The 24,009-nt window shown below is 39.5% G+C and overlaps 1 protein-coding gene across 2 annotated transcripts in view; it reads left to right on the top strand.

Moving 5' to 3' along the window:
- The window catches only part of LDAH (lipid droplet associated hydrolase), a 93,227-nt gene that overhangs the window by 18,973 nt on the left and 50,245 nt on the right, over nt 1-24,009 (top strand). The window contains exon 4 of one of the 2 annotated variants that reach the window (XM_060787025.2): nt 13,596-13,765. In XM_060787025.2, the coding sequence (XP_060643008.2) occupies nt 13,596-13,765 (170 nt within the window). Of the gene's footprint in view, nt 1-13,593; nt 13,766-24,009 lie in introns of both variants that reach the window. The other variant, XM_060787016.2, reaches the window with a different exon arrangement.

Below are 24,009 nucleotides of genomic sequence, written 5' to 3'. Positions count from 1 at the left end.
ATCCACTATGGAAGGACCTAGACATGGTTGATTTATAATTTCAGTCCATACCTGTCATGAATGGAACTACAGTTGGCCCTCCACATTTACAAGATTACCTTTTGGTAATTTGATTAGTCACAGATTGGATTAGTGTGTTCTCTCTGGGAATCTGTAAGGCCCCTTCCACACAGCTGGATAAAATCCAACATTATCTGCCTTGAACTGGAATTATGGCAGTATAGACTCAGATAACCCAGTTCAAAGCAGATATGGTGGGATTTTCTGCCATGATATTCAGGATTATATGGGACTATGGAAGGGCCCTGGGTCTCCAGGGAAACTGTTTCTACCAGAAGTTCATCATAGAGTTTCAGATGACTATGAATACTTGTCTGGAAATCTTTACGTTTTCCATTGTGATTCTATTGTCAACTTGCAGCTGAAATAGACTATCAAGTCATTCTAAAGAGATTCCTAAAGAACGTTCTCTCAGGGAAAAATAAAACATTTTATTCATTATTTTCCTACTTTGCAGAGGTCCTGTGTCTCTAAGCCCCATGGCCTTTTGTACTTACATGACTAGCAGCACCTAGAAAGCTGGGTTTAGTCATATAATATGGATTATAACTATATTATTATATCCTCATATGCTGCTCTATGGTTCAATGTACATACACTGAACTCTGTGCTCATATTAAAGTATTTATGATGGCAAGGCAAAAGGAATTTACCAGCAGTCTGTCATTCTTCTTAAAAACCAACAATCTATACATGCTGCATAAACATTAGCAGAATCTTCAAATGTTGCTTTTTCCTTTGCAGTGCCCAATATTGACGCTTTGACTCATTAAGTTTTCCTATGGGTTAGTTTGCTTGACTCGGTGTGCAGATGCTACTTATGAACAGCTTCCTTTATAATCTCATAAACACTGGCTACTTATTTATACCCTGCAGCTCATGATAAACAAGGATTAGATGTGAGGCTTTAATATTAATTACTTTAATTACATGGGAGGATTTAAGCCAAAGTCTCAAGTACTTTTTCTCCTAATAAAGCAGGAGCATTTTCAGTTTGACATGTGTTTTTTCCCATCCTCGCTGCCTCCCTTGCCCTCCCTAATGTTTGGAGCAGCGAGGGGCAAACAGAGAAGAACAAAAGGGAGAGAGGGAAGAGCAAGGAAAGGAAGCTGGCAAACTCATGGTACAGAAGCGTACATAGAAAAGAAGGAAGATGAGATAAGAGAAAGGGAGTAGGGAAAGACCGGCATGGGGAATGAACACAGTGCATCTCAAAAGACTAAAGGCATGTGAAGGAAAGGAGGAGGCATGTGAAAATCATAAAAGATTAAACGGATCATTGCTCGCACGGAGGTATGAATGTGAGAATTTATAAGGTATCTAGAATAAAGCGATAAGAGGACATAGGACGCTGAAAAGAATAATAAAACAGGACAAAACAAATTTCAAAGGAGATGGAAAATTTGAAAAGGGTTCTGATGATCTGTATTTGAACTCATCTATACTTGCTGCTTATTACTGGGCCAATCTTGAATAGAAATGCTCCAGACTGACCCTGAGGCCTCTGTGTTAGACACACATAGCAGCAAAGCAGAGTCTACATGGTCCTTCAGAAACAAAGCAGGATACAAGTACTACGTGTATATATTAACAGAATCATAGATTTAGATGAGAACACATGGGCCAACTAGGCTGATCCACAGCCATGCAGGAAAAGCACATTCAAAGTATCCCCGACAGCTGACCATCCATCTTCTGTTAAAAAGACTCCAATGAAGGAGTTCCCACCACTGGATGTTGCTCCTGCCTGAGTACTGATGCCAGAACAGGGTGCCTGTAATGGCCAGTAGCTTCCACGGAGTGCTGTGGTTGTTCAGTAATGGTAACTGTGACATGGACCCAATCCAACCTCTTTCTCTATGCCGCTGAGAAAAGGAAGTGACAGTGGCAACCCATGTGAACAGCAGGTGGTTTGCATTGGGCCCTCTAGCACTGCCATGTTCTTCTGAACTTTTGGCGAAATTCCAGAGTATTTCCCAACCTAAGTGATTTTTAGCATCATATAACGCTTTCTCTCCAGTTGAGCCATGGAGCCCCATACCACCCATCAGACAATACAGACTCATTTCTGGAAGTTCCATGGTTCAACCGGGGGGTGGGGGGACAAGTATCCTACAAGACTTGCCCAGACCACTGGAGGCTTCCCATGTTTCATTAAGAATAATGAGGCCAGCTTGGGGAAAAATGGTGCAGTGATGCTTCCTCGTATGTGATGGAGAAGTGTCACCACCGGTGAGGCAAGGCGAGGCACCAGGATTGTCGTGGTGCCCCATCAATTTGCCATGGAGGCTGGCAAATTGATCCAGGGGAGCTCATCAATGTGATGAGGTCCTTTGTGTGGGGCTGAAATGGATTAGCCCAGATTAACCTGCAAAAAGGACCAGAAGTTCCTGGACATTAGGAAGTTAGTCAGGAGCCACTTCACAGCTATGAAGACAAGGTATTGTCGAAGGCTTTCATGGCCGGAATCACTCAGTTCTTGTGGGTTTTTTCGGGCTATATGGCCATGTTCTAGAGGCATTTCTCCTGACGTTTCGCCTGCATCTATGGCAAGCATCCTCAGAGGTCTGTTGGAATTAGGACAATGGGTTTATATATCTGTGGAATGGCTGGGGTGGGGCAAACCAAACCAAACCAAACCAACGCAGCGCCCAGACACGCATCAAGGAACATGAAAGGCACTGCAGACTACTTCAACCAGAGAAGTCAGCCATAGCAGAGCACCTGATGAACCAGCCTGGACACAGCATATTATTTGAAAACACAGAAATGCTGGACCACACAAACAACCACCATGTCAGACTACACAGAGAAGCCATTGAAATCCACAAGCATGTGGACAATTTCAACAGAAAGGAAGAGACCATGAAAATGAACAAAATCTGGCTACCAGTATTAAAGAACTCTAAAATTATAACAGCTAAACAACAGAGAGGAAGAAACCAGGCACAGATTAACACCTCCCAGCAACATATTTTCCCAGGTTCAGGCAGGCCTTCAAATGCTAATGAAGGTGATTAGCTAAACATTCACACCTAACTGCAGCAGGGAAGAGCTCCTTGCCCCACCCCAGCCATTCCACAGATATATAAACCCATTGTCCTAATTCCAACAGACCTCTGAGGATGCTTGCCATAGATGCAGGCGAAACGTCAGGAGAAATGCCTCTAGAACATGGCCATATAGCCCGAAAAAAACCCACAAGAACTGTATGAAGACAAGTCCTATTATTTATTTATTTACGTCATTTTAATCCGGCCCATTTCAGCCCAAAGGCGACCCAGGGCGGTGTACAGACCGGTAACAATTAGATGCCATATATAATACATACATATCAGTTAAAAGCAGTTTAACTGATATGTATGTATTATATATAGTACCTATAAAAACCATAGAACCAATAAAAACAATAAAAATCTGTAAAACAATGTATTTCAATTCAAATCCTCAGTCCTATGTTTCTTAAAAACTTCTAGAAGATTTTCTTGTAGAGTATTTGGTTGGATTGGGTTAGGATTGATATAAATGCAGTGTGGCCTTGGTTTCAATTAACATTTCCATTCTAGATAACATTTTTTTTGTCCTGTATACTTTGTGTATGTCTATCCGTATTTTTTTAATGTCATTCTTTCTGTTTCAGCAGGTTGGTGAGAATTAGGTTTTTCAAAAATCCATACGGCTGTTTCTGTATCTCATAGGATCAAAACAGAGATTGGAGGGAATAAAATAATAGATGGAATTTTTCACGTACATTCTGATACAGTTTTAATCTGGTCTTAGAAGCTAAACAGGGTTGCCCTGATTAGTACTTGGATGGGAACTGCAAATGGGTACTATGTACTATAACCTACATTTCAAAGGAAGGAAATGATTCCTCTGAATATTCCTTGAAACCTATAAAAAAACCTATGAAAACCAGGTGTTTGTCATAAGTCAACACATGGCACATGGACACACATAATGAGATTGTTTCCACTAACTTTCCTATCACCGATAATGATATAATTGTGTCACTCTTTTATAATATAGGCCAGAATTGGCATGCTTTTAAAAGCTGGCTTAATAAATAAAAAAGGGGGAAATCATGATTTTTTTTCTTGGATTTTATGTGATCAAGATGTGGCGATCTATGCCACCAGATTTAAAATAAGCAGCCACAACTTGCCCATGGTATGTTTATTTTTTCTAGATATTACATTTTCTTCTAGCATGTCTCTTAACACGTGGAGGAACTGTCATTAATTTTCTTTAAGAATTTGAGTCCCATTTTGTTTGGGTGGTGTGGTAGTAAAGTAATCTATACTCTTGCAAGGAAAATGGTTTAGGGAAAGTTTATTTACTCCAGGTTAGAACTTCCTATTTGAGGCTTTTAAAAATACATTGCAGCTCAGAGTCCTAGCTGTCAAAACAGGCTACTGATCAGGAATTGCTGTCAGTTGGCTGGTTACTAATCTCACCAAGATATTAAATGGGTGACCTTTTTCTTGTGTTTGCAGTGTGTTGGTTTAAATTATACTTGCAATCATAAATATAATTTACATTTATTTATAACCTGTGGATTTCGCTGAATTAAAACAAAAACTTTCCTTGCATTTGATTTTTCTAAATTAGTAAATCTGTGCTTAAAATGTTGGCCACAGGACAATGTGGTGGTTCTACATACGGAGCCGGGTTGCATTAAAAGATTTGAAGACTGTTGTGCTTGGGCAGATGAAAGTTTGTATCATTCCTGTGTCAGTGATATTTCATTTTTCTGCATGAACAAATCAAGGGTGCACCTGCACTGTAGAATTAATGCAGTTTGACATCAGATTGACTGTCATGGTTCAATGCTATGGAATCATGGGATTTGTGGTTTGGTGGAGCACCAGCACTCTTTGGTAAAGAAGGATAAAGATTTTGTGAAATCACAGTTCTCATTATTCCAGACCATTGAGCCAGTTAAAGTGGTGTCAAACCTTATTAATCGTACACTGTGGGTGCACCTGTAGATTGGAATGGCAGCTAAAATATTGCACAAGAAGAAAGGGAAGGGATAGATCTTTCTCTCCAATTTTCTACTGTGCCAATAGTTACTATAGTTGTTTTGTGCCATTTCAGTAGATTTGTGAACTCTAATGGTAATTGGAGAGCTGGCATCTAGTGGTTTGAATACTGGCCTACAACTTCTCAACACCAGGCTTTGAATCTCTGCTCAATCATGGAAACCCATTGGGTGAATTTGGGCAAGTCACGCCCTCTTGGCCTTAGAAGAATGCTGTTGCAAACCTGTCCTGAATAAATTGTGTCAAGAAAACCCTAGTATAGAGTAGCTGTTTTTAAGGTATATAACAGCAGTAATAACTGAAATAATACAATGGTGAAATAATATCAAGCGGACAAATGTCAGAGTGCTGGAAGAAGCAAAGACCACCAGCATTGAAGCGATGGTCCTCCAACATCAACTCCGCTGGGCCGGCCACGTTGTCCGGATGCCTGACCACCGTCTCCCAAAGCAGTTGCTCTACTCTGAACTTAAGAATGGAAAATGGAATGCTGGTGGACAGGAAAAGAGATTTAAAGATGGCCTCAAAGCCAACCTTAAAATCTCTGGCATAGACACTGAGAACTGGGAAGCCCTGGCCCTTGACTGCTCCAGCTGGAGGTCAGCTGTCACCAGCAGTGCTGCAGAATTCGAGGAGGCACGAGTGGAGGGTGAAAGAGAGAAACGTGCCAGGAGGAAGGCGCGTCAAGCCAACCCCGACCGGGACCGCCTTCCACCTGGAAACCAATGCCTTCACTGTGGGAGAAGATGCGGATCAAGAATAAGGCTCCACAGCCACCTACAAACCCACAAAAATAGTAATCAAGGAAGACCATCTTACTCGCCCAATGAGGGATCGCCTAAGTAAGTAATACCATGGTTTTAGTGCAACCATCATGAATCAAAGCCACTCCATTTCCAAATGTCCTGTATGGTCATACTAAGCATTTCTATGTTTTGTGAAATAAAATTACTGAATAAACATAGAACTATCAAAAATAAATAGTCAGCTATTAAAATCACTAAAAACCTATTAAAATACATAAAACACTACTCAGCACCCCTGACTTGGTTTTTAAAACTTTCTAATGTCACATAACTCAGTGATCAGGAAAGGATGACCAAGAATGGTGTTCAAGGGAAGATAGTCAGGAGAGAATCACTTCCTTCTAACAATAACAGAGATGCTTATCTGAAGTACAGTGAAGGTCACATAGATTTTCTCCAAGAATTCTGGGACAATGTTCTCTCGAAACATGAGTCAAAGCTAGAACATTTTGACCTGAATGAATTTCTTCCCAACCTCAGTCATTGTAATGGGAATGTTATGGTTTGTGCCTACTTTACTTCCTTAGGATCTGAGACTCTTTCATACTATGGTTCTTCTCACAAACATTTTGCCTCTTTCCATTTGAAAAGTGGATGGGTAGCAAAATGACGGTGCACTCTTTCATATCTTCACTGCAGTGGCATTAGTCCCTATGGTTTGCTTTCGCTATCTTTCTCTAGCAGCAAATGGAAAGATGACCTAGGCAACCCATGACAATGAATTGGCCTAGAGCCAGATTTGGTTTTTAACTGCCGTATTTAATCAATTTAATTAATTGTTTTAATGTTTTTAACGTATTTGTTGAATGTGATTATTGATTGTTTTATGATGGTAATGCATCTTACGATGCTTGTTGTGAGGCTGCCCTGAGCCCCCCCCCCCCAAGCCAGGGGGGGGGGGGTCAGAAGGGCAGGGTATAAGTATAGGAAATAAATAAATAAATAAATATTGAAATAAAACAATACAATTTACACCATCCTGTTTTCCACATCATCTGCTCCATGATGAGGTTGAAAAGAAGCTGCAATTGCATAGGTATGTTTTTATAGCAGAACTCTTCTGGTTTTTAATTACAGAGAGAAAAAGAGAGAGAGAGAGAGAGAGGAGTTCCTGTTTATAAAACTGTCTCCTATAAGCAATGATTCACTTTGAACGTTGAGGTATCCCACATCAATGTTCATGTAGAAGAACTGTTTGTTTTCACAGAATAGGTCAGGTGCCTCAGCGCGGTCATGCTAGCTATCTTGCTGCTTCAGCCTTTGCTGGCCACTTTGCTCCGTTTCTGGGACTTAGAGAACAGTTCATAAACAGCATGAACATTCATGATTAATACTGATAGAACATCTTCCTTGCTTGCTTTCCAGCTAGAATTATATTTTAGTTTGTTGTTGGGTATCATTATTAGATGCCTGCTCAAAGAAAATAAAGATTTTGTTCAGAGCATTAAGCTGCAACATGTGAAATCAAGTGGCCTTAGCTTTTCCCAGTCCTACAGCTGTCCTTTTCCAAAGAATGCAATGAATCAGTCTGTAAATATTTTCATATATTCATATTATGGAATTGATTTTTCAGGTAATTCAATGGCTTCAAGTCAGTACGTGTTAGGTATATTCATTCAGTAGCTACCTTCTATGAATATTTATAAACTTGCTGACCACTACTGTTATTTTAAAGTTTAAAGTGCTATTTCTCCACCACTAAAATAAAATAAAATATCCTTATTAGATTTTTTTCAACTTTGTGGAATTTTCAGAGCTTTTTCTCTCAACTAAATGTAATTTTTAAATTCTTTGCCAACTGCATTCCTTAAGTTTCGGTCTTAATTTTTCTTCTTCTTTGTGAATTGCTTAGATAATTTTCAGCCTTGCACTTCAAGAAACTGATATGATACCATCATTACCTATAATTGGAATGTAAAGAGTGCCCTGAGTGGAGTGGAGGAAATCTCTATTAAGAATGCTGTGGGGAGAATATGTCTTTGGTGTTCTGGTTTCTGGAAATATACCACACTTCACTGGGATGAGCATTGTTGGTGGCATTTCAATGTCTGGATTGTTGTAGGTTTTTTCGGGCTATATGACCATGTTCTAGAGGCATTCTCTCCTGATGTTTCGCCTGCATCTATGGCAAGCATCCTCAGAGGTAGTGAGGTGACACATTTCAATGTCTATTTTTCACTATCCAGTTCCCTCCAGAATGCCATGGACTTTGAATACTGTAACATAAAGCTCTGAAATGGCTGTTTAGAGAGGGAGTTTGATAAGTTTTTGGAAGTATGATAGTATAATGATAATTGATCACTCTATTCATATTCCCAATGTGGGACTTCATTGTTATTTACCTCTTACCAACAGGGCACCAGGGCAATGATCATCTCGGTAGACAATGGGATGCGATACCATTTCTATATTCAGTAAAATAAACAAGTTACCAGTTGGGTATTGCAAGAGTGATCACAATCACTTTAGGATACTGGGAGCATTTTCCTTAGATGTTGTTACCTTTGTGAAAGCTCTGTTAGATGTTGCCTCAGAGAAAACAGAAACAGTTGTTAGCTTTATCTTCACATCTATGCATTTTTTTTCCTTTCGAAGTCAACTTTATGCCTTGAATTTCTCTTGCTATATTTCTTATTCTAACAAAAAGGTTTCTTAGTCTCAAGCTGAAAACGACCACACGTTTTGTGTAAAGGTGACAGGGGTGTAGAGGGAACCGCAAGTCCAGAAATAATCCATTAGGTTAATGACAGAATATAACTTTGGATACCTGAAATACAGATTTCTTTCCTAAACCAGGGGGACACTTATATTAGTTCAGCTATGAAAGAGAGGCAGAGGGAAGAAAGGATAATTCCTCAAGGAGTTGCAAGGATAATAAATAAACCAAATTCCTACTGAACCGTAAATTCCAAAGTCACATTCAGGAGCTGAAGCAAATTTATTTGCTTAATTTTTTCACTCAGCTGGTTCAAATAACTCCTCTGGCAAGGTACCATTGTAATGAGATATCAAGTGAAAATTGCTGTTTGTCAAGTGGAATGAACAAGATGGAGAAATGGCAAAATCTTGACATTTTAGCTGCATTAAAAAATAAAGATATGACTTTACTATCATTTGGTGGCACTTTTTAAAATCTCACCGGGACCATATTGCTGGGCCACGTACTTAGTGTAATATACTTCCTGCTCTTGTCTGCTTTCTAAGACAATGGTTCCCAACCTTTTTTTGACCAGAGACCACTTTGACCAGGGACCACTCTCCAACATTAGTACCAAAAGTGTTACAAATCAGATTTTGGTCAACGTTAGAATTGTTTTGGGGTGCTGATTCAGAAAATTGCATTAGATAGACTACATCATCTCTAGTTTCTGATGCAGAACATATATTTATTTATTACTTGCACTTATTTACCGCCACTCTCAGCCCAGGGGGCGACTCGTGGCGGTGAACAACAACATAGAAAAGACAATTTACAGTAATCAGAACAATACATAACATGCTACTACTACTTGACATATACTTATACTAAAAATCCGCTTCGTCATATCATGGGTCATAGTCAGTCTCATAGTCGTGGTCCATTCCGGTCATCATTGCCAAGATATAGCACTCAGTTAAAGGCCAACTCGAAGAGCCATGTTTTCAGGCTCTTACGAAAGGCCATAAGGGAGGGCGCCTGTCTAACTTCAGCAGGGAGGGCGTTCCACAGCCGGGGGGCCACCACCGAGAAGGCCCGCATATACCGTGGTCAGCGACAGGAAAGGAGTGGCAGGCTGGATCAAAGGAGCAGAAATAAAATAAAACAAACAAATAAAGAGGAAGGAGGCTCACGGACCAGATTTTTGTCCTCACGGCCCACTGGTGGTCTGTGGCCCACAGATTACGAAACACTGTTCTAAGCAGATATGAGAGAGAAAGGAAGCACAATTAACACATATTAAAACTAGTGGACCGGGTCAAACAGATTTATTGCCTTCATACAATTACTCAGGAAGGCTGTTTCCAAGATAGGATCTCATCACATTATGTTTTTCCCCATCCCTTTCCATACTTTAATGGCAAGGCCATTTGTAATGTCACTCCTTTGTACTATCATTACAGTTTTATTAGATCTGATTCTATATCAATACTTGATTCATTAAAATTGTGGTTTAGAATCTTTTAAAAGAGTCTGTGAGCCCAACTGGCACTGGATTTTGAGAAGAAAACAAGAGACTGGGAAATAGGAGAAGATTTTTTAGAAAAACTGAATAAATATAATGTGTCAGTCTCTTGATGTCTTCTGTCATTGGTCCAATTCATTATTGTATCTGAGCTTGCCTGTGTAGAACTATTCCCTTGATTTTTAAAAAAATTGTTAAATTTTATGGCAAAGCAAATTGTGTTCGTAACTTAATTTTAAAATTACTTCTGACTCTGCGGTAGCTGTTGACTTTCACATCAGTATGTCATCCATTCTTTGATTAGCTTTAAAGGAGCTGCTCGAGGTTCTGAATCTATTTAGGAAATAGAGTTCAATACCTTGGAGACCTCCTTTAAGAGTGAAAGTCAACACAACACTGGATTCATCACCCCACTAAAATGGGAGCTACTGGCTATCATTGCTCTGCCTTCTTAATGGCATTACAACTCATAATATGTCTTCTTATGGCAATGTCAGCACAATTAAGTCACACTAACTGTTAAGATATGGCTACATGTAGGGTTAAAATTTGGACTACTTCCTCCTTACAATGCGCCTTTGAGAAGCAATAATTTATGCTTTATATAAGAAATCTTAAGTGACAGTTTATTTATCATTTAAATTTGAAATTTCCGAACTCAAGATTTGAAAACGAAATGTTGGTGGACAGGAAGAGAGATTTAAAGATGGGCTTAAAGCCAACTTCAAAAACTGTGGCATAGACACTGAGAACTGGGAAGCCCTGGCCTTTGAACTCTCTAGCTGGAGGTCAGCTGTGACCAGCAGTGCTGCAGAATTCGAAGGGGCACAAATGAAGGGTTAAAGGGAGAAACGTGCCAAGAAGAAGGCATGTCAAACCAACACTGACCGGGACCACCTTCCGTCTGGAAACAGATGTCCTCACTGTGGGAGAACATACGGATCAAGAATAGGGTTCCACAGCCACCTACGGACATCCTGGCATCCCCTGGGCAACATCCTTGCGGACGGCCAAGTCTCTCATACCAGAAGCAACTTGCAGTTTCTCAAGTTGCTCCTGACATGAAAAAAATCAATAAAATATGTGGATGGAAATTGCTTTTTATAACTGTGTTACTCTTGAAGTACAAGCCAATATCCTACTTTGTGCAATTTACGTCAATAGCCATATTTTGAATGAGATGAATTGGCTAACTCAGGCATGAGACTGGGCTATGGGATACATTTTTAAAATGAACAACATGGATTAAAAATAGACATTCGTTTGAAAACAATGTTTTGGCCTTAGGCTTTTGTTGCAGAACTTCCTCATTTTCCATTACCTGTTGTTGTTTTTTAAGGCTTGTAGGCAAAATGTTGTTTCTCATCTAATTCATAGGAGAAGGGGATGAATGCATTTCTTTACTTTCCTTCCCCACCCTGCCAATTCTCATGTAATAAAGCCAAAATCATGCCAGGATGTGACTAAGATCAGCTTTACTGGCAGTATTAATTAGCTTACTCAGAGCTCTTTCTGCAGTAACCCCCGGTTCAATGTGTTTCAAGTTGGGAGAAAATGCTGGAAATAAAATAGTAGAAGATACAATTTTCTTGAAGCAATTACTGTTTTTATACCAAACAGTTGCATTTTATATACTGTTGAGAGCACTTATCTGGGAACTGTGAAACTGTACATGTAGCCGTTGCCCTTCCTTTGTTAAACTTTCCAAATACATGACCACAGGCAGAAATGTGCAACTCATTGCAACATGTTCTTCATGAAGCTCAGGCAACGTGTCTTATCCTTCCTTTCTGGACTGGAAAAAAAAACCCTTTAAAATATATTAGGTGAAGTGATAGATAGCGCATAGTTACTCTATGAGATTTGTGGATCTAGGTCAGGGGTCCTCAAACTTTTTAAACAGAGGGCCAGGTCACAGTCCCTCAAACTGTTGGAGGGCCGGATTATAATTTGAAAAAAACAAACAAAACACGAATGAATTCCTATGTGCACTGCGCATATTTTATTTGTAGTGAAAAAACAGTTGAAAACAATACAATAATTAAAATGAAGAATAATTTTAGCAAATATAAACTTATTAGTATTTCAATGGGAAGTGTGGTCCTTCTTTTGGTTGATGAGATAGGATTGTTGTTGTTGTCGCTGTTGTTGTTGTTGTGTGCTTTCAAGTCATTTCAGACTTAGGTTGACCCTAACCAAGGGCCGGGTAAATGACCTTGGAGGGCCGCATCCGGCCCCTGGGCCTTAGTTTGAGGACCCCTGATCTAGGTCTTACATCCACTCAGTATTTACCGTATATTCCAGCATATAAGACAACTGGGCATATAAGACGACCCCCAACTTTCCCAGTTAAAATATAGAGTTTGGGATATACTCACCGTATAAAACTACCCCTCTTCCAACACACACCAAATAAAAATTTTTAAAGCATCAGATTTGATTTCAATATGGTAATTTTCCTATTACTGTACCTCCTTCTCTTCCTCTCAGATCTCGCACATGGCCACCTGCACCACTTCACTGCAGTCTTCAGGAGCGAGATCTGAGAGGCAGACGAGGAGGTACGGTAACAGGATACAAAGGCAGGCCAGACAGGTAAAAGAGTTGTGTTTTTCTGGGCCCAGAGCCACTCTATCTCTTTTTTCCATACCCCAGGCACCCCGGACGCCTGCAGCTTTCTCCGCCTTCACTTACACCTTCCCGGTGTGGCACCCCTTCACCTCACCATTGGGACTGCATTAAGTCCACAAATCCTGATGAATGGATTTTCTTCTACCGTACTTGTACAGCATCACCCTTAATGCTTTCATACAGTTGCTGCATACGGCAGGGACACGGCCACTGCCATTTTTGAGCTCTCCCCACAATATGCAGCAACCACAGATTCTCCAATCCGGATTGGAAGTTTCAGCACCTGCTCTATAAGACAACTCCTGGCGTATAAGACTACTCTCACATATAAGATGACTCTCATGCATAAGGCTACTCCAGCACTTAAGATGACTCCCATGTATAAGACTACTCCCACGTATAAGATGACACCCGCATATAAGACGACTCCTGACTTTTGAGAAGATTTTCTTGGGTTAAAAAGTAGTCTTATATGCCAGAATATACTGTATTTATATGCCACCTTTCTTCTGGAGTGGTACTCAAAGCAGTTTATGAAAGGAATAAATCATAACCCCACCATACAATGTTGACAACAATTAGAAATACCACATTAAACAGTATATAATTATGTAAAAGCATGCAAACTTAATAAATAAATATATAAATAAAGCACACACTCCAATAAGAAGCCCCGCTGCAAGAAATTGCATAATACATATGGCATTATTCTTTCTCATTGGAACTCAATGTTTAATTTCTTAATCATTGTAAAAGTGTCTATATCACTAATGTGACCTCAGAATAATGTTTGACAGGATTGTTTAAGCGGTGTGCTAAGAATCTACAGCAAATGAAATGAAACTGCTTTAAAGAAATGAAATAAAATATGTTTGGGGATTGTTTTACAGAGACAGATGTTGGCAAAGTGGACGATGTCTTTGGACTTCGTGGGCAAATTGAACACAAGCTGAACTTCCTCCGAAATAATGTGCCCAGAGATACGAAACTTGTGCTTATTGGGCATTCGGTTGGCTGTTATATAGCCCTTGAAATTATGAAACTTGCACCAGAACTACAGGTATAGTTACTGCTTTCTCTTCCATCATCCCATTCATTATTGACTGTCTATTTTCATAGCAATAAACTTAGTTTGTTCAAGATGATTGGGGAGCTGTTGAATTTATATCATGCCCTTCCAATGCTTTCGTCTATATTTATTGTGGGTTGATGAAAATCTGATGACTGTGTTGGATTTAAAGGTAAAGTAAATATCATAACTTGGTTGCTCATGAATCCCAGAGCTGATTCACACTTTACTTTTTGAACCTGAAGAAGTTGAAATAACAACGTAGCAGGTTCTGTCTGAGGAGCACCTGCTACGTTGTTTAAATGACCAAATCCCTGCAACCTAATTCTTTTTACGATGCTGCATCCATGTTTAATGGAGGTGAAACTTGGTGATTGTGTCATTTAAAATGGAGAATGTTTTTTTTTTTTATCTTGTGAAAAAGTAAACTGTGCATCAAGCCTGCCTTTGAAAATTCCCTCTTCTTGTGTTACTTCATGGAAATATAGATAAAGGGGCGGAAGGCTGCAGTTGCTGCAGCAGTGGCACATCGTTCCCAGAAAATGAAATGTTGCTGGCAAGGCTAGATCAAGGTGGTAAGGGGCTTGGAGCAGTTTCTGAAATAATTTCTAATTTGTTAAGTAGTGGTAGAGTTGTGGAGTAAACAAGGTGCTAGTTATCACCTATAAAGTCCTAAATGGTTTGGGACCTGCCTACCTTCATGACCGCATCTCCTACCACAAACCTGCATGGTCCCTTCAATTCTTGGGGGAGGCCCTCCTTTCGCCCCTTCCTCCATCACAGGTATGGCTTGTGGGAACGAGGGAGAGAGCTTTCTCCACTGTGGCACCCTGGCTGTCGAATTCACTCCCTGGCGAAATTAGGGAAGCCCCCACCCTAGCAGCTTTTAAGAAAGATCTAAAGACTTCGCTTTTCTGATGTGCTTTTGGAGAGGGACCATATATTTCATTCCTGATGTTTCACCTACAGTGTTGTCCTCATTTCGCACCCCCCCCCGCCACCTTATTGAAGGCCTAGCCCGACTGTTCCACCCCCTACGAGCTCCTCCTTATAAATATATCTCTCACTGCTATCTCACCAGAGTTTTATCATTTTATGTTACGCATTTGGCCCGCCCACTGTGTTTGATTATTTTGTTATGTTATTTTGCACTGTTTATTTTATTTGAATATTTTATTTATTCCATTGTGATGTTATTTCTTGTTGATTTGTATTTTATTTTTCTGTAATGTACCGTCGGGCTTGGCCTCATGTAAGCCGCTTCAAGTCCCCTTTGTGGAGATGGTGGCGGGGTATAAATAAAGATTATTATTATTATTATTATTATTATTATTATTATTCTCTCTGGTTATGCAGGCATCACTGCTGATGTCACTAAAGGGCACCTACAGTAGCCTAGAACACCATGGATATTTGTATTATCAGCTGTTATACAGACCCAATCTATTCTGGCTGGTAGAGTGTTTATCATTTCTTAAGGTTTTTTTTTTCATGTCAGGAGTGACTTGAGAAATTGCAAGTCACTTCTGGTGTGAGAGAATAGGTCGTCTGCAGGGACGTTGCCCAGGGAACACCCGGATGTTTTGATGTTTTATTATCCTTGTGGAAAGCTTCTCTCATGTCCCCCACATGGCGAGCTGGAGCTGACAAAGGGAGCTCATTGGCACTCTCCCCAGATTCGAACCTTCGACCTGTCAGTCTTCAGTCCTGCTGGCACAAGGGTTTAACCCACTGCACTACTGGGGGCTCCTATTTCTTAAGTAACAAGTAATGTAAGGATCAGGAAATCAATCAGTATGATCCAAACCACCTGGCTAGCAATGTGTAATTATACAGCTAGGGTGAAGTAAATGCTGGGGTAATAAAGGAGCAAAAGGGTTACTTATTGTTGAGGTGTTGGAAGGTTGCTGAGGAGTGGTAGTTTGCTGTGGTTGCGGTTATGAGAGGCTTGTGGCTTGAGGAGACTGAAGGTCGAAGCATCAAGAAGAACTGGACTACAAAACCAGCCTGCTGCAAAGTAAGTCTCCAGTTATCTGGAAGTATCAGGAGAAGAAGGGTGGAGAAGTATTCCAGTCTTCAGCCACTGTAAATAGACTCTCTCTGTGTGTGTAAAATTTGCTGCAAAGAAAAAGGTGTGATTTTGCTTCTTGGTTGGAGTAGGAAAGCTTCTGCGACTGTTTGTGACTACGCACAAATCTTCATCGCAACATTGGCTTCATCCCCTTTTTTCTGTGCTGAAAAGTAGAGGAGAAAACTAGGACAACCCATATGGACAGTGGATCAGTCCTAATTGGACGTGTGACTAATCTATGGGACTGCTCCTGAGTATTGATCAAAATCTGGCGTGCTCCCCGACTTTCCTTAGCAAACCGCTTAAGCCCAGTCTACCTTGCAATAAAGAAGCAATGTTTCAGTCAGTACAGGCTACTCAGTCAGTGTAGACAAACCCTTGACAGCAAACTACAAGATGATGCAGCATAATAAACAATTTTTTGCTAATTATTAAATATATAGTTCTTTTATGCTGTTTATAACAAAATAAAAACTAATGGAAGAGTAGAATCATTGAAGGTCAAATTATATTAAATCCTATACATATTTTAATTAACTCTTGTGGTAACTCAGGTGCTAGATGGGACCAACTATAGTATAATATTGTCATATGATAGTTGGTCCTGTTGGTCCAGTTCAAAAGTTCAGTTACCATTGAACTGTTCATCTTCAGGAGGGAGAATGTGGCTTTTTTCATGAATGCATCGTTTTAAAAAACACAATTATTTGGATTTAATATTAAAAACTGAAGACTCAAAGAAAACAGAAGTGTTTCCTTGGTCAGCTTCTCTTGCTTAAATACTTTCCTGGTTTCAATTATTTCGAATTGTTCTTTTCTTTTTCCCCTCCTCGCCCCATGGATATTGCTGGGAGAGTAATGATTTGTCAATGTGTTGAAACGATAGGTATGTTTAGGACACTTTGAGAGAGCTCTGTATGCTTGAAGTTAACTTATGACACGCTGCATTTAAGATGTGTTCAACAATAGAAAATATTTGTCTAAGCCAGATTGTTGTGCAATTTCTGCCCTTTGCCAAAAATAAGTTAACTGTTATGTTTTATGACATATGAAGTGTGATAATAAGAAACTTGTGTTTCCATCTTTTCTCTTATTTTTACTGGAATATTTTATTCCCAGTAGGTATCAGACACATATGTGTAGTTTAGTAGCTGGATCATTTGCGTGTGTGTTTGTGAGTACTTTCACTATATTATTTCATTGTACGATTCCAATTTTTTAGTTTGGTCTTTAAATGGACTGTTTTTTTAAGAGGATTTCATTGCTATGTTTTTCTTGTTATGAACTGGAACCTAATATGCTCAATTTATTATTTTAGTAGCTCTAGGTTTTTATGCTCACTATACACCTATTAAAAGTTTTGTTTCAGAAGGGGTTTTTTTTGGGGGGGGGGGATTGAACAAAAAATGTTCAATCCAGAATTAAATATTTGAAAGACTGCACAGAAGAATATAGTTATTTGGATTTCTTAAAACAGTATATTACAATTTACAAGGCTTTATCTCAATACATTAGATTTTTTGACATGCCAATAAACCCTGTCCCCCTCAAGCTAATCTGACATCTGCTTATCATTGTACAATACATCTACATGGAGCATTTTTTCGTTGACATCATAATATATGACCTCCATGTGTGCAATTTTCAATTGTCCTCCATATAGATGCACAAGTGGAACCTTTTCACGTTGGAAGCTACACTTGGATAAACTTGACATTTATATTGTAAACACCAACTCTAATATCAGCCCAGTTTCCATAACAGTTTGTTGAGTCGTAGCCAAATATTTTGTCAATAGAGGTTTAATCTTCCTAACTCCAAAAGTGGGGACTTTTGGAGTTAGGAAGATTAAATATGATCTAGGCTGCATCTACGCTGACCATTTAATGTAGTTCAAAGCTTCAAACTGTGGTGACTAGACAACAAACATCCACAAAAATACATGAATGGAAACCGTTAATGTGCATCATTGCTCTTTGGTTTGTGTAATCATCATCTGGGCTTCAAACTGGTTCCAGGATTTCTTACGTAATCATCTGCATAGCTAAAACACTTTCTGCAATACTGGTTTGAAACTGTATTAAATGGTCAGTGTAGCTGCTCGTCTAGTGACAAAGGGTGCATCTTACTATGACAGCTACAAATGTAAGTCAAGAGAAGACAGAAGAAGCAACTACATTCCTGTTCTATAGTAATAGTAAAATTCCTGAGGTCAAAGCTATTATTAACTAGTTAATTTAAAGCCCAGTTATGAACTTCAAAGCGGATATAAAACTATCTTGAAACTCACTGCAGAACCCCCTTCAAACCACAGTTTTCATTTTCTAAAAAAAAGTGTATAGTCCTTATAGGTGTGCAGATATACATTTTAACTATATCCTGGTGCCTTAATACTTGAATGCATGAATGCACACACCTATACATAGGGAATAGAAAGGGAGAAAGGAGTGTGATTTGAATGTGTTGTTTCTGTGAAGTGTGAATTCAGCTACCCAAAATGTTAATTGATGTTATTAACTAATTTAGCTGCTGAGTTGAACTTATTACAAGTGTAAGATGGTAGTCACAACAATCACTTGAATCTGTGGAATGTTTATTTCATCCCTCTACCCTGTTATAATCCAAATAATGATGTGATTGGTTCTAGAAGCTACAGTACTAAAGAAAAAAAATCCTTGTAAGAACTCTTAACAAATAGCCAATGTCACTTCAGTGTCATCTTGATTATAAGAAATTGGCTTTAGATATCTTGCTACAGCATAGACAACTGGCACAACTACCTACCACCCCCAAGTATGGCTTCTCACTCCAAGGGGAACTCAAAGCAGCCTTACAAGTGGGCAACAATTCAATGCCACATAGAACTGATATACAATTAAAATAAACATTTACTTTAAAACCATAAAATTAAAAACATCTAAACATTAACCAATTATTATTATTATGGCTCCATACTACAAGATCGTAGTATGGAGCCATTCAAGTCATGACTGCACATATTCCGTATCCATTTATTACGCTACATTCAAAAAGCTTGGTCCCAGAGCCATGTTTTTACTTTCTTTCTGAAGGCCAGGAGCGAGGGAGCAGATCTTATTTCACTGGGGAGGAAGTTCCATAGTTGAGGGGCCACCACTAAGAAGGCCCTGTCTCTCATTCCCACCAACCATACCTGTGAAGGAGGTGGGACTGAGAGCAGGGCCTCCTCAGAAGATCTTAACCTCCAAGGTGGTTCATAGAGGAAGACATGTTCAGACAGGTAAGCTTGGCCAGAACCATTTAGGGCTTTATGGGCTAAAGCCAGCACTTTGAATTGTGCTTGGTAGCAGACTGCCAGTCAGAGGAGTTGATGTAACAGGGAGTCTTATGCTCCCTGTACGCCGCTTCAGTGAGATATCTGTCTGTCACCTGTTGGATTACTTAAAGCTTCTAAACAGTCATCAAACACAACCTCACGTAGAGTGCATTGCAGTAGTCTATTCGGAATGTTATAAGAGCACTGGACCACTGTGGCATAGTCTGGCTTCCCAAGGTACGGGCGCAACTGTCGCACAAGTTTTAACTGTGCAAATGCTGCCCTGGCCACTGCCGAAACCTGAGGTTCCAGGCTCAGCGAAGTATCCAGAAAAACTCCCAAGCTGTGAACCTGTGTCTTCAGGGGGAGTGTAACCCCGTCCAACACAGGCTGTAACCCTGTACCCTGGTCAGCATTTCGACTGACCAGGAGTACTTCTGTCTTGTCTGGATTCAATTTCAATTTGTTTGTCCTCATCCAGACTGTCACAGCCGCCAAGCATCGGTTCAGGACCTGAACAGCATCCTTAGTAGCAGGTGGAAAGGAGTGATAGAGTTGAACATCATCTCTATACAGAGGGCATTGAACTCCAAAACTCCAGATGATTTCTCCCAGCGACTTCATGTAGGTGTTAAACAACATGGCAGACAATATTAAGCCCTGAAGGACCCCACAGGACAAAAGCTGTGGGGCCGAGTAGATGTCCCCCAACAACACCTTCTGGGACTGACCCTCCACGAAGTACCAGAGACACTGCAAAACAGTACCTCCAAGCCCCATTCCCACGAGGAGTCCCAGAAGAATACCGTGGTCTATGGTATCAAAGACCACTGAGAGGACCAGGAGAACCAACAGGGACATACTCCTTCTCTCAAGTTCCCTACGCAGATCATCTATTAAGACGACCAAGGCTGTTCCAATTCCATGTCCCGGCATGAAACCAGACTGCTCTGGATCCAGATAATCACTTTCCTCCAAGGACACCTGGAATTACAAGGCCACCACACATTCCAAGACTTTGCCCAAAAGGAGGAGATTGGAAATTGGCTGAAAGTTGTTCAATTGAGTGGTGTCCAGAGATGGTTTATTCAACAGTGTTTTTATGATGGCCTCCTTTAGGCCCGCTGGAATATTACCTTCTTGTAAGGAGCCATTAAACACCACCTTCATCCATTCTGCCATACCCCCTCTAGCTTCCTTTACCCTAGCCAGGATGCATGTGGTTGCTCTTGACTCTCCAAGTATTTTGTCCACATCCTCAGGCTGAACCAATGGAAATGAATCTATTAAAACCAGACAAGCAGGTGCTCATGTTACATCTTCAGAGATTGCTGTTAACATAGTATCCAAGTCAGAACAGATCAATGCAACTTTATCTGCAGAGAATCGAGCAAATGCTTCACAGCAAGCTGGGTTAGGGAGCCCATCTTGGGAGATGGGATTTAACAAACCACTGATGGTTCAAAACAGCTCAGCTGGACGCTTCCTTGTGGACACAATGTTCGCCACAATGAGGGATTTTCTTGTAGCCTCCACTGTTGCAGCAAATGCCCTTAAGTAGGCACCTAACCGTGTTCGTTCTGACTCACTGCAAGTTGAATTATTATTAACTTTCCATGGTAGTGGGATTGCATGCTTCAGCAAGGCAAGAGGCTGTTCTGATGGTAGTGCTGCTACTGGCAATCTCTTAGACAGACATTTGATGAGGAGCCAAACTGAATGTACAAAGCAGCTACTGGACAGGGGTGGTAGTAGGGTTAATAATAGCAAATCTTTTTACAGGAACAATGTCAGTGGCATTATACCAACACTAGTTAGTACAACCCAGAAGAGGCACCAGTAAACCACGTTCAGAAGTGATCTTTTATTGCAAAGATCCAATAATGAGACAAACCAAAAAATCTATTCCTTTGAAGAACTTCTGAAGTTGCTCAGCTATATCATGTTGCTCCAAAAAGGATAATGGGAATGGGGCGATAATTCTCAAATACCTTTGGGACCTAGGAGGTCCTCTTCAAGAGAGGATATACTACCATCACTTGCAAAACAGTCGACACCTCCCTCTGACATAGTGAGGCATTTACCATCTCCTGAACCCATCTGATCAACCCTCTCCTATTTTTTTAAATAACCAAGATGAGTAAGTGTCAGATTTACATGAAAGACTAATTCACACATTTTGTCCACATCCTCATGTCGGAATTGCTGAAACTGATCCCAGGACACCTGACCTGATGGAGCACTAGACACTTCCTCAGACACAGCAATATTTGTGACATTATGTTCTTCATAAATAAACACAGCATTCTCCTCAAAGTGGTTTGCAAAATTTTCATAACAGGAAACCACTTCTGGTCTCTCTGAACCCGATGTTCACCATTTAGAGCAGCTTTGCTGGGTAGCATATTGATGATGCAAAAATGGAAACACAATCATTTTTTTCTTCTTCCAAACAGCATTTGTCCTGTAATTCAGGAGTACACCTCAATTTCTTTAGTACAGCGGTCCTCAAACTTTTTAAGCAGAGAGCTAGCTCACTGTCTTTCAGACTGTTGGGAGGCCAGACTACAGTTTGGGGGGAAAACACAAATTCCTATGCACACTGCACATATTTTATTTGTAGTGCAAAAAAAGTGAAAGAACAATACAATATTTAAAATGAAGAACTATTTGAATCAACATAAATTTACCAGCATTTCAGTGGGAGATCTGGACCTGCTTTTGGCTGATGAGATGGTTGTATGCATTCAAGTTGTTTCATACTTATGGCGACCCTAAGTCTAAATTTTAGGGTGGTGACCAAGTAAATAACCTCGGAGGGCTGCATCTGGCCCACGGGCCTTAGTTTGGGGACCCCTGCTTTGGTAGAAGCTCCTTCCAAAAGTTTTTAGTGTGCTCAGCTAAATGAGTTGTGTTTGGTTCAGACTGAAAGCCTAGTTATTTTTTTCATAATCTGATAAGAAAAAGTTCTATGAAACATTGTTAGGCATCCAAAAAGTATGAAGCGTTCATCTGCTGTTTTTGTCAGTATGTTCTTACTGAGATTCCAAAATAAGTCTGTGACTACTAGTACTACAAAAAAATCAGAGGATTATATAAGCATGAAGTTTTTGTTTTTCTGTTGATATATGGCCCCATCCCATCAATGATGTCATCATTACAAAAATAAATTCATACCCAAAAAAATTAGTTCATGTGATGAACTTTGAGACACAAAGTAAGGTTAAAGAAGCTATGAATTTTTTAAAAAGCTATTTATTATGACCAGAAAATTGGAGCAAGGATGATTTGAGATTGTCTTTAACTGTACTGTTCAGCTCACCCCACAGCATTTACATTGATTCATATTATAATCAGGCACGCCACGGCATGACTATTCATAAGATAGCATCCGCTCTAGATAACAAAATATGACTTTTAAGAAAGGTACTGAATTGCTTAGCAATAAATCGGACTTTCATTATTTCATCATCTCCCAGCTATTCTCAAGGATTATAGTTCTTCTCTTTCCATTTCAAAAGGTAATACCATTTCATGATGTTTTAAAACTGATTGAAATAGCTTGAACTAAATAAAATGTATTGAATAACTTTTCAAAGAAAGCTTTTACATCAATTGTAAGCAATTTGAAATTGTATAAATCAAGAAAAATTAGATCGTGATTCACCTAAAAAGTTACAAGTGATTCCGTTTTTTTTGCGTTGTAATCTAACACGTTTTATTAATTTCTAAGAGTAAGACAAAAATAAGAAATATATATAGAGAGATAAGTACAGGTGGCCAAAAAGCCTCATACTTTTATATTACTATAATAGTTTTTGAATGTCATATTGTGATTACTGTCAAAGACATTAACATTGTTTCCAATGTAACTCTCCAGTATAGAACAATTAAGGACATATATCGTATTCCATTTTCTCCTATCCTAGATACAGTTTCCTGTGTTCATACTGAGTTGGTTAGAGTTAATTCTGAATAGATCAATGTAGGATTGTTATGTTAGATGGCAAGTCCACAAGACCCGCAGAAACCATACCCATAGATTCATTTACACTCACCCAGTGCAAAATAATACCTCTAGGAAATTGCTAGATCCTTCAGATAATTCTATGACATGTTCCTCTAGAACTTACCACAAATCTAGGTCTTCCAATGCAACACTATAACATGCTGGGTCAGGTAATTCAGTGACTTTCAGTCATATCCATCAATTCCCATAACTGTGGTACAGTTGAGAATATATCTGTCTTGGATGTAGGGTCCTTACTTAGCACTGATATTGTGGGATAATGTTGTTGGTTCTTGTATCAATCAGAAGAATAAGAAAAATAAAAGCAAATCTTCTGGGAACCTAAACAAAGGCATGCAAAAGTAGGGCACATGGTAATAATGCCATTAAAGATTTCAGTAGGTATGTATTTTTAAAATAATCTGAACAAAAAGATTACTGCCAAACAGAGAAAAGATACTGGTGGACTCGTTACCCACAGTGAGCTCTCAAATTATTTTCAATAAAACCATACTTGTGATTCATCTGCTTTCTTTTCAAATGTATGCCGGGTGAGAATTTTTTAAAAAGCCACTTAAAACACTTTTTTCTAGGAAGTTACATGGCATTAAAATAGCAAAACATACAAAAATAGAACATAAAAGCAAAAGTTTCTTATTCCGATGCAGTAATCCAAGTGCAACATTACACAGAAGAGGAAATGAAGAATTAAAATAAAAATGACTAGTAAAATAAACAGTAGTAAATAGAATTCACTAAGCAATTTATTTAACAACCACCAGTGTTCAACCGTATTTATATGAATGGTATTATAGGAACTTTGGTGATACGTGAATTGCCTTCTCATTTATTTCACATAG

Source organism: Anolis sagrei, chromosome 1, assembly GCF_037176765.1.
Source record: "Anolis sagrei isolate rAnoSag1 chromosome 1, rAnoSag1.mat, whole genome shotgun sequence".
Lineage (NCBI taxonomy): Eukaryota > Metazoa > Chordata > Lepidosauria > Squamata > Dactyloidae > Anolis > Anolis sagrei.
The sequence above is the reverse complement of the archived record's forward strand: the minus strand, read 5'-3'. Positions and strand labels throughout refer to the sequence as shown.